This window comes from Centroberyx affinis, unplaced genomic scaffold (genome assembly GCF_046629955.1).
Source record: "Centroberyx affinis isolate AG114_WGS23_722 - 3 ecotype Tasmania unplaced genomic scaffold, CSIRO-AGI_Caff_v1 ptg008176l_1, whole genome shotgun sequence".
Classification (NCBI taxonomy): Eukaryota; Metazoa; Chordata; class Actinopteri; order Beryciformes; family Berycidae; genus Centroberyx; species Centroberyx affinis.
In genome coordinates, this window is record NW_027284070.1 from 21079 (window position 1) to 32578 (window position 11500).

At 43.1% G+C, this 11500-nt stretch overlaps 1 protein-coding gene across 1 annotated transcript in view; it reads right to left on the bottom strand.

Annotated features, from left to right (window-relative positions):
* dcst2 (DC-STAMP domain containing 2) overlaps window positions 1-9387 on the bottom strand; it is a 28793-nt gene extending 19406 nt beyond the window's left edge. Inside the window, exons 1-6 of the mRNA XM_071514181.1 lie at window positions 9177-9387; window positions 8882-9052; window positions 5076-5177; window positions 3984-4178; window positions 2883-2948; window positions 1337-1550 (exon numbers count right to left, since the gene is read on the bottom strand). Of these exons, the coding sequence (XP_071370282.1) occupies window positions 1337-1550; window positions 2883-2948; window positions 3984-4178; window positions 5076-5177; window positions 8882-9052; window positions 9177-9387 (959 nt within the window). The remainder of the gene's footprint in view (window positions 1-1336; window positions 1551-2882; window positions 2949-3983; window positions 4179-5075; window positions 5178-8881; window positions 9053-9176) is intronic.
* Window positions 9388-11500: the final 2113 nt, after the last annotated feature.

An 11500-nucleotide genomic window follows, 5' to 3' on the forward strand; every position in this document is an offset into this window, starting at 1 on the left:
TCTATCTATCTATCTATCTATCATTCTATCTATCTATCTATATATCTATTTATCTATCTATCTATCTATCGTTCTATCTATCTATCTATGTATCTATTTATCTATCTATCTATCATTCTATCTATCTATTTATCTATCTATTGTTCTATCTATCTATCTATCTAATTTTACAGCTGTAGAAACATGTACAGAATGTGCAGATCTGGAAATGTGTATTACCAGCTGTTGGAAATGGAGGAACTGTTTGCAGGTGGCATTGCTGTCTGTTATCACATCAGAGCACTTCTCAGTTTCAGGTGGAGAGGAAGCTGTTATTTGGAAAACTGGGGTCTTTTAGTGTCTCATTAGGGTCCAAAGTCAAGTGCTGCAGGGTTTGATATATTGTTATGATCGTGTCATCAGAGAAATCAGTCAGCAGGTTTCATTAATCTTTCAATCATTACATTTCTGTTTTCACCTTCATGGTCAAAAATGTAAAGTATTGCAGCCATTTCAGTTGGAGAATAACAAACCTTTTTTAGACCAGTTTTTAAATTCTGAACTGTCCTGAAGTTAAGACACAATGTAGGACTTTTGAGAGTCGGGACCTTTCTGTAAAAGCCAAATCCTAAATGATAAAAGACCAAGGTCCCAACTCAAGACTGGAGCTCCTGGTCTGTATTGGCAGAAGTCCTAAATACTGTCCTGAAGTCAGATAAGAGGATTCCCAACACGGTCTCACGGCAGTTTGTGAAATAGTCACGAAAATGTAATCTATTGATTCGTGTTTTATTCGTGAAATGCACACGACCTGAATCACGTTCCTCCACCACGAATTTGAAAACGTAAGTTTTGGCAAACAAAACTACTTGTGTTACGGTTATGGTTAGGCAACTAAAACAACTTGGTTAAGGTTAGAGAAATGGTTTGGTCATGGTTTAAAGAAAACATTCGTTAAAAATTTAAATGTGGCTTACAGTTGAAATGTACTTTGAACACGCTGGGAATCGAACCCCGGTCGTCGGCATCAAAGGCAAACGTACACGCCCACCCGCCCCCCCGACCACAACACCCTGACTACCGTTTTATTTCAATGTCAAACTACTTCCTGAGTCCTGACTGACAGAAAAAAAAAACGTGTTGCAGGCACAAAAGATACTTCCAACTGAAACACATTAGTTTGAAAGTCGTGCTGAGTGTCACGAAAAAAATGGAAAAATCATGAACCATGAACACGAATCAATAGATTAAATTTCGTGACTATTTCACGAACCGCCGTGAGACCGGGTTCGGATTCTGGACCGAGGACTTTGTGAAGTCTAGCGGACGAAGCGCGGTGTGAGCGAGCAGGACTGACCGCAGGAAGGCCCAGGCCAGCAGGACGGTCCCGCCGTAGGCCAGCGGCTCGCTCAGCCTCTGGACCACCTGCAGCTGGGAGGAAACCTCCCGCAGGATCTGCTGCGCCGCCTGCTGCAGAGAGCGGCTGGCGTTCACCTCCAGGTCAAAGGTCACCGAGGCCGAGACGCTGAACTCAAACTCCCGCTTCATCCGCTCAAACGCCAAGACGGTGGCTGTAGGGAGACAGACAGACAGACAGACAGGCAGACAGACAGAGAGACAGGCAGGCAGGCAGACAGACAGACAGGCAGACAGACAGACAGACAGACAGACAGGCAGAGAGGCAGAGACACAGACAGACAGACAGGCAGACAGGCAGACAGAGAGACAGACAGGCAGACAGGCAGACAGACAAGCAGACAGACAGGCTGTTGTTTACTGTGTTCAGTCTGCCAAGCTGTTCACTACAGCACCAAGTTGCCCTGGAGCAAGGCACTGCCTCACTTTTCCCCCATGAAGCGGATCAGTTGTACGAGGCAAAATTAAAGCTCCAAATCCTCCAGAGTTTTATTTAGTGTCTTTCTGTCCAGGTAGGGAAAACTCTCCGGTAATAAACAATGACAAAAAACACTTTGTTAAGCCCTATTCACACGGGACTAGTGTTACCTGGGGACCTCATGTGATTTAGAAATGACCCCCCCCATGTCTGTGTTTTGTGTGGCGCATTTGCACAGGATAAGCAAAGTCAGTATTTTACTCAAATTTACTGACATTATCCTCCGGATATGATGTCAAGGCTCTGCGTATAGGCCTAACTTCACTATTAATAGTCTACCACATAATAACCGTTGAGCCTGTTGAAAGATAGAAAAATTATGCCGCATGCTGCCATGAATATCATCCATCTCGTCATCTTTGGAGATTTTGCTTGATGGATTTGAGCTTGCTCTGTCTGAATGTGTCTCCATGCTGTAGTGAGATCAGCCTCCTGACTTTGCACCCAAAGTGCTGTCAAAACTTTCATTTATAATTTGCCAACGCAGCCTCCGTGATTCTCGACCGGAAAAGAGGCAGAAAAAAGGTGCGGAGAAAACAAAAAACCTTGAAAAAAAAAATACGACCTGCAAATCACAGGACTAATATTATCACATGACCTCTGTGTTTGGTGAAATATGGAAGGTAATTTGCGGTGGAATTTTTTCTTTACAAATTACGGACATGGCAGATTCGCACGGGATTAAGATCACAGACGACCTCCGCAATTATTACAATTATTTATTACTAGAGGTCCCCAGGTCATACTAGTCCCGTGTGAATAGGGCTTTAGTCAATTATTTCTTACAAAAATGATAATGAGCGAACCTTTGTGACATCACAAAGTTACGGAAGTCCAAACGGCTCGTTTAGAGGCTCGCTGCACTAATATGGATTGTGTGGATTTAGTTTTGATACTTTCACCATGTTTAGATAGACCATCCAACTCCTTTATCACCACAGAGGAAGAGGGGAGTCCTGCTTTACATGATGTGGACCTTTAACAACAGACTGTGACATGATGGACTTACGAGCCGCCAGTCGTTCCTTCAGGTGTCCGGCGATGAAGGACGGGACGATGCAGAAGAGCTGACCGACTGCAAGAGGACAGACACCGAGTCAGATTTAAATCAGGAACCTGACAGATCCTCATTTCATTTATTTACTCTCCATCTTTGGTGCTAAATAGGGATGAGACGATATATCAAAATACAAAAATATAACAATCCATCTGCTGTGTCAGGAACATGAATGGTGATATCAGCTCCATGTTATTCTGCTGTCAGGAACATGAATGGTGATATCAGCTCCATGTTATTCTGCTGTCAGGAACATGAATGGTGATATCAGCTCCATGTTATTCTGCTGTCAGGAACATGAATGGTGATATCAGCTCCATGTTATTCTGCTGTCAGGAACATGAATGGTGATATCAGCTCCATGTTATTCTGCTGTCAGGAACATGAATGGTGATATCAGCTCCATGTTATTCTGCTGTAGTAATCACTAATGAGACTCTTGACCATCACAGTTTCACAAGCTCTCCATCCAAATTATATTATTGTCACTTTGTAACGACATTTTTAAATTGTTGTTTACATTCTAGCAGCCAATGGCATCGCTGGAAAGATTTGAGTCTCAGAAATAAACAGAATTCTTTGTTGTCACTGAACTTTTACTGATCACATCGTATCCTGGTTGTATTGATCCTGAACCTCAGATCGTATCGAATCAGATCAGGAGAGAAACAGATCGTCCGTCACTAGTAATTAGTTCTTTACCTCTGCCAACAGAGAAAGAAGGAGGTTCTGTCTTCACCTGTCTGTCTGTCTGTCTGTCTGTCTGTCTCTCTCTCTGTCTCTCTGTCTGTCTGTCTGTCTGTCTCTCTCTCTGTCTGTCTGTCTCTCTGTCTGTCTGTCCCTCTCTCTGTCTGTCTGTCTGCCTGTCTGTCAGCAAGCAGAATAAAATAGAGATATTATCACAAAACTTTTTTTTTCTGACCCACGTTACGTATTGTCACATTTTTGTATTGCGATATATCGTCCCATCCGTACTAACTACTAAATACTATAAAAACATAAATGTGTGTGTGTGTGTGTGTGTGTGTGTGTGTGTGTGTGTGTGTGGCAGACCGCGGGCGAGGCCGCAGAGTGGCAGGAAGCCGTCCATGATGTCACAGAGGAAGCTGAAGGGTCCCAGCAGGGCGGAGCAGGCGTCCCGCGCCTGGCCGAACAGCGCCCGGCACGTCCCGTACGGAGCGCCCAGCCGGGCGTTACACTCGTCCCCGACCTCCGCCAGGAAGTGCAGCACGTTCCTCAGGGTGCGAGCTGCAGGGGTCAGAGGTCACGGTTCACATCGTCATAACGTCTCGCTATTTGATGTTTGCTGTATCGTTTTCAAAATGTTCCGTTGTTTTAATTATTGGTTTTATTTTCTTCAGCACTCAGTACTCATCACCCGTTCAGCCACCAAACTAATCGGTCTTCCCACTCCCACCTTCTCCGCCCGCACCACCGAAACTCCATTTGACCCGTAAAGCACACACACACACACACAGTCCCACAGGACCAGAACCTGCTTCACAGCACTTCACCTCCTCCCCTCTGGTCGAGACACAGCACCCATGAGCAGGAGGGCCCGCTTCAGCAAGAGCTTTGTCCCTTCTGCCATACGAGCTTTAAATAGGAACACCCCCCCCCCCCCCCCCCCCGTCCCGGTGAATATTAACTTTCTGTAACTTGTTTGTAAAATGTCAGTGTGTTTTTGTCTCTGTACCACTGTACAATGTCAGTGTGTTTTTTGGGTTTCTGCTATATTTTTCTGCTATTTTGCATCATGTCTTTGAACTGTTTTCATGTGAGCATCAACTGTGAAAAGAATTTCCTCTCTGAGGACAATAAACTAACTAACTACTCACTGGTTTTCTTATTCTTAGCTAGCTAGATTTGTTGCTAAACTTTAATCTAATCTACTTTACTCTAAAACAGATTTTTTTTTTAAACAACAATGCAATAATAAGTAAAAGCCAGTAGGATAAACAGTGAAATATTAAATATTCTTATCTATATCCTATTTTTCTTTGCTGTATCCTATTACTATTTTCTGCTGCAACAACCCAGTTTCCCTGTAGGATTTTATGAATCTATCTTCAAAACAAGTTACAGAAAAAAAAACAGGCAAAAACAGAAAGAATTAAACGTGAAAGCTGATAGGACCGAACGCACCAACATGGCGGACGTTGTCGGTCAGAGAGCTGATGAGGTTCTGGACTCTTCCTGCTGCAGCCTGAGCGTTACTGCTGATCTGCTGGATCTGATCCAGAACCGCTACAGAGGGAGAGGAGGGGAGGAGGGGGAGAGGGGAGGGGAGAGGAGGGGAGAGGAGGGGAGGGGAGGGGAGGGGAGGGGAGGAGAGGAGAGGGGAGGGGAGGAGGGGAGGAGGGGAGAGGAGAGGGGAGGGGAGGGGAGGAGGGGAGGGGAGAGGAGGGGAGGGGAGGAGAGGAGGAGAGGAGGGGAGAGGAGAGGAGAGGAGGGGAGAGGAGAGGAGAGGAGGAGAGGAGAGGGGAGGGGAGGGGAGGAGAGGAGGAGAGGAGAGGAGGAGAGGAGGGGAGAGGAGAGGAGAGGAGAGGAGGAGAGGAGGGGAGAGGAAAGGAGAGGAGGAGAGGAGAGGAGGAGAGGAGGGGAGAGGAGGAGGGGTTGGTACTGGAAGGTTGCTGGTTTGAATCTCCGAACCAATTGGGAGAAATCCTCTCCATCAACTACAAAATACAGTAATACTGTTTTGATAGTAGAAGCAGCAGTAGAAGGAGTAGTAGTAGTAGTACCAGTAGTAGTAGTAGTGGTAGTATTATTAATAGTAATAGTACCAGTAGTAGTAGTAGTAGTATTAGTAGTAGCAGTAGTAGTAGTAGTATTAATAGTAAGAGTACCAGTAGTAGTAGTAGTAGTAGTAGTAGTAGTAGTAGTAGTAGTAATAGTAATAGTTTAAGTAGTAGTAGTAGTATTATTAGTAGTAGTAGCAGTAGTAGTAGTAGTAGCAGTAGTAGTAGTAGCAGCAGCAGTAGTAGTAGTAGTAGTATTAGTAGAGTAGTAGTAGCAGTAGTAGCAGTAGTAGTAGTAGTAGTATTAGTAGAGTAGTAGTAGCAGTAGTAGCAGTAGTAGTAGTAGTATGGCAAGCCGTTTGAGCATTTATTCCATATCCTTGATATCAAACTGTAGTGCACTTTACTAGTTAGACATTTTGTCTTACTAGTTTGCCGTTTTGTCTTACTAGTTACACTAGTAAGGCTCTTTTTGTCCTGACTAGTTACACTAGTGAGGGCTAAAGTGCTTACTAGTAGAACTAGTAAGAGCTAAAATGTTTACTAGTTACACTAGTAAGAGCCAAAATGTCCACTAGTTGAACTAGTAAGGCCCAAATTGTTTACTAGTTGAACTAGTAAGGCCCAAAATTTCTACTAGTCATGCTAGTGAGGGTTTTTTGACCTTACTAGTTGAACTAGTAAGAGCCAAAATGCTTACTAGTTACACTAGTAAGAGCTAAAACGTTTACTAGTTCTACTAGTGAGCCTCAAAATGTTTACTAGTTGAACTAGTAGGGGCCAAAATGTCCACTAGTCACACTAGTAAGGGTCTTTTGACCTTACTAGTTGAACTAGTGAAGGCCAAAATGTTTACTAGTCACACTAGTAAGGGTCTTTTGACCTTACTAGTTGAACTAGTAAGGGCCAAAATGTCCACTAGTTACACTAGTTGCACTAGTAGAGGCGGGAAAGTGTGCATTGAGGCTTCCGATTGGCTCTCCAGGGCAAAATTTAAAATGCCAACCAATCAGGACTCAGCATTTTGTCATTTTCCAGCCTACTAGTGGCACTAGTGCCACTAGTAGGCTGCATTTTGCAGCTTACTAGTTGAACTAGTAAGGTCCAAAATGTCCACTAGTTGAACTAGTAAGGTCCAAAATGTCCACTAGTTACACTAGTAAGGATCTTTTGACCTCACTAGTTCAACTAGTGAGGGCCAAAATGTTTACTAGTTGCACTAGTAAGGGCCAAAATGTCCACTAGTTTGACTAGTAAGGTCCAAAATGTCCACTAGTTACACTAGTAAGGGTCTTTTGACCTCACTAGTTCAACTAGTGAGGGCCAAAATGTTTACTAGTTGCACTAGTAAGGGCCAAAATGTTTACTAGTTCAACTAGTAAGGGCCAAAATGTCTACTAGTCACACTAGTGAGGGTTTTTTGACCTTACTAGTTGAACTAGTAAGAGCCAAAATGTTTACTAGTTACACTAGTGAGGGTCTTTTTGACCTTACTAGTTCAACTAGTGGCACTGATTTTCATCTGACTAGTTGGACAAAACTGCTTACTAGTCGACATCTGCACGCGACTAGTTCAACTAGTGAAGTGATCACATTTAACTAGTTTAACATGTATGACGGTACAGCACTTTACTAGTTGAACTAGTTGCGCGCACATGTCGACTAGTGCGCAGTTTTGTCAAACTAGTAAGATGAAAACATCAACTAGTAAGCCGAATATCAGCGCCACTAGTTCAACTAGTGAGGTCAAAAAGACCCTTACTAGTGTAACTAGTAAACATTTTGGCTCTTACTAGTGTAACTAGTGAACATTTTGGCCCTTACTAGTTGAACTAGTAAACATTTTGGTCCTTACTAGTGTGACTAGTAAACATTTTGGGCCTTACTAGTTCAACTAGTAAGGCCAAAAAACCCTCACTAGTGTGACTAGTAGAGATTTTGGGCCTTACTAGTGTGACTAGTAAACATTTTGGCCCTTACTAGTTCAACTAGTAAGGTCAAAAGACCCTTACTAGTGTGACTAGTGGACATTTTGGCCCTTACTAGTTCAACTAGTAAACATTTTGGGCCTTACTAGTGTGACTAGTAAACATTTGGGCCTTACTAGTGTGACTAGTGGACATTTTGGGCCTTACTAGTGTGACTAGTAAGCTGCAAAATGAGTCCTGATTGGTTGGCATTTTAAATTTTGAACTCGAGAGCCAATCAGCAGCCTCAATGCACACTGTCCCGCCTCTACTAGTGCAACTAGTGGACATTTTGGCCCTTACTAGTTCAACTAGTAAACATTTTGGGCCTTACTAGTGTGACTAGTGGACATTCTGGGCCTTACTAGTGTGACTAGTGGACATTTTGGACCTTACTAGTTCAACTAGTAAACATTTGGGGCCTTACTAGTGTGACTAGTGGACATTTTGGGCCTTACTAGTGTGACTAGTGGACATTTTGGGCCTTACTAGTGTGACTAGTAAACATTTTGGCTCTTACTAGTTCAACTAGTAAGGCCAAAAAACCCTCACTAGTGTGACTAGTAGACATTTTGGGCCTTACTAGTGTAACTAGTAAACATTTTAGCTCTTACTAGTTCTACTAGTAAGCATTTTAGCCCTCACTAGTGTAACTAGTCAGGACAAAAAGAGCCTTACTAGTGTAACTAGTAAGACAAAATGGCGAACTAGTAAGACAAAACGGCGAACTAGTAAGACAAAATGTCCAACTAGTAAAGCGCAGTGGTGTTTGATATCAAGGATATGGAATAAATGCTCAAACGGCTTTCCATATAGTAGCAGCAGTACCAGTAGTAGTAGTAGTGTTAGTAGAGTAGTAGTAGTACCAGTAGTAGTAGTAGTAGTAGTAGCAGCAGTAGTAGTAGTAGTAGTAGTGTTAGTAGAGTAGTAGTAGTAGCAGTAGTAGCAGTAGTAGTAGTAGCAGCAGTAGTAGTAGTAGTAGTAGTATTAGTAGAGTAGTAGTAGCAGTAGTAGCAGTAGTAGTAGTAGCAGCAGTACCAGTAGTAGTAGTAGTGTTAGTAGAGTAGTAGTAGTACCAGTAGTAGTAGTAGTAGTAGTAGTAGCAGCAGTAGTAGCAGCAGTAGTAGTAGTAGTAGTAGTAGTAGTAGTAGCAGCAGCAGCAGCAGCAGTAGTAGTAGTAGTAGTAGTAGTAGTAGTAGTAGTATTAATAGTGTATAGTGATGCAGAAGGGGGCGGGTCTTACGGAAAAGGGGCGTGGCCGCCCTCTGCAGCAGCTCCTGGGTCTGGTTGGCTGTTAGCTCCGCCCCACACAGCAGGCTGGCGGCGGCTCGCTCTGCGTTCAGCAGCGTGTTGGAGAGCGGCCCGGACAGCAGCTGAGACACAACCAGGAACAACAGGAGGCTCCGCCCCCTCGCTGAGGAGGAGGGGGGGGGGGGGGGGGGGCACGGAGGGTCAGAGGTCAGAGGTCAGAGAGAGAAAACTGTTGTGCAGAAAGACAAAACACACAGAACTACATCTCCAGAACTGGTCCGTCTCACCTGAGCAGAGGGAAGGCAGCATGGCGGCCGTGTCGGCCCGCACGCCGGCCCACAGCCCCATGCCGAAGGCGGCGAGCGAGGCCCCGCCCACCGTGGCGTAGACACAGAGCCACAGAGGCTGCTGCTGCAGGAAGAGAGCGGCGGCTCCGCACAGCGCCGCCAGCAGCAGACCGAGGAGGAACGCCACCAGGCTCCGCCCCGCCGCCACCATGTGACCTCTGACCTTCCTGTGAGCGCCACGCCGCCACCGACCAGCCAGCCTGCAGGGGGGGGGGGGGGGGATCCATCACTTCATATTCCTCTCCACCTATTATACTATATTTCATATTTTGAGTACATTTTCTTACAATAACATGATGTTTTCTACGATAGAATATTTCTACGATAAAAGAATATTTCTATTTCTTATTGTTATCCTGATCTATTTTCTTTCTTTCTTTCTTTCTTTCTTTCTTTCTTTCTTTCTTTCTTTCTTTCTTTCAATTCAATTCAATTTGCTTTATTGGCATGAAAGTTTACAAACAATGTTGCCAAAGCATGAAGTTATAGAGTGTGTGTGTGTGTGTTTCTTTGTTTCTTTCCTTCTTTCTTTCTTTCTTTCTTTCATGTCATTTAGACACATTACTGTTTTACTTTTGCTTGTATTTTTGATTTTGCTTGAAAATTTTCCTTTTGCCTGTGATTGTTTTAATTCATTTATTTTCTGTAAAGCACTTCAAGTTGCAATTTATGTATGAAGGTACTATACTATAAATAAAGTTATTATTATTATTATTATTATTATTATTATCATTATTATTATTATTATTATTACATTATTATTATTATTATTATTATTATCATTATTATTATTATTACATTATTATTATTATTATTATTATTATTATCATTATTATTATTATTACATTATTATTATTATACATATTCTGCGTTCCTTCTTTCTTTTCCTAGTCTTTTGGTATTTGATCTCCTCCCAGTCGTTTACCTTCCCACAGCGGTTGTGACTCTGACTCCGCCCCTCACTCTGGCCACGCCCCCCACTCTGACTCCGCCCCTCGCTCTGGCTCCGCCCCTCACTCTGGCCCCACCCCTCACTAAGTAAAATGGAGGAAAATGTAACCTAACCTTTAATCTAACCCTTTCATGATTTTCCATGTTCATCCTGAGAGTCTCTCTGCATCTCAGACTGTAACAGGAAGTGACAGTGTTCAACATGGCCGCCAGCAGGATGTTCAGTTAACTGATGCCGTCGCCATGGCAACACATGATGCTCCCTGAGTCTCATGCACCAAACACAAACAAACCAAACATCCTGTGGCAGCCATTTTGAGGCGAACCAATCAAATGACCGATCAAGACCGCTGATCTGATGAGGTATCGCCTTTCTAACCATTCCAGTTCTATTGATCTGCCTGTTTCTATTGATCTCTCTGTGTTTCTATTGATCTCTCTGTGTTTCTATTGATCTCTCTGTGTTTCTATTGATCTCTCTGTGTTTCTATTGCTCTCTCTGTGTTTCAATTGATCTCTCTGTGTTTCTATTGATCTCTCTGTGTTTCAATTGCTCTCTCTGTGTTTCAATTGATCTCTCTGTGTTTCAATTGATCTCTCTGTGTTTCTATTGATCTCTCTGTGTTTCAATTGATCTCTCTGTGTTTCTATTGATCTCTCTGTGTTTCAATTGCTCTCTCTGTGTTTCAATTGATCTCTCTGTGTTTCTATTGCTCTCTCTGTGTTTCAATTGATCTCTCTGTGTTTCTATTGATCTCTCTGTGTTTCAATTGCTCTCTCTGTGTTTCTATTGATCTCTCTGTGTTTCTATTGATCTGCCTGTGTTTCTATTGCTCTCTCTGTGTTTCTATTGCTCTCTCTGTGTTTCAATTGCTCTCTCTGTGTTTCTATTGATCTCTCTGTGTTTCAATTGCTCTCTCTGTGTTTCAATTGATCTCTCTGTGTTTCAATTGCTCTCTCTGTGTTTCTATTGATCTCTCTGTGTTTCAATTGATCTCTCTGTGTTTCAATTGATCTCTCTGTGTTTCTATTGCTCTCTCTGTGTTTCTATTGCTCTGCCTGTGTTTCTATTGCTCTGCCTGTGTTTCTATTGCTCTCTCTGTGTTTCTATTGATCTGCCTGTGTTTCTATTGCTCTCTCTGTGTTTCTATTGATCTCTCTGTGTTTCAATTGCTCTCTCTGTGTTTCTATTGATCTCTCTGTGTTTCAATTGCTCTCTCTGTGTTTCTATTGATCTGCCTGTTTCAATTGATCTCTCTGTGTTTCTATTGATCTCTCTGTGTTTCTATTGCTCTCTCTGTGTTTCTATTGAT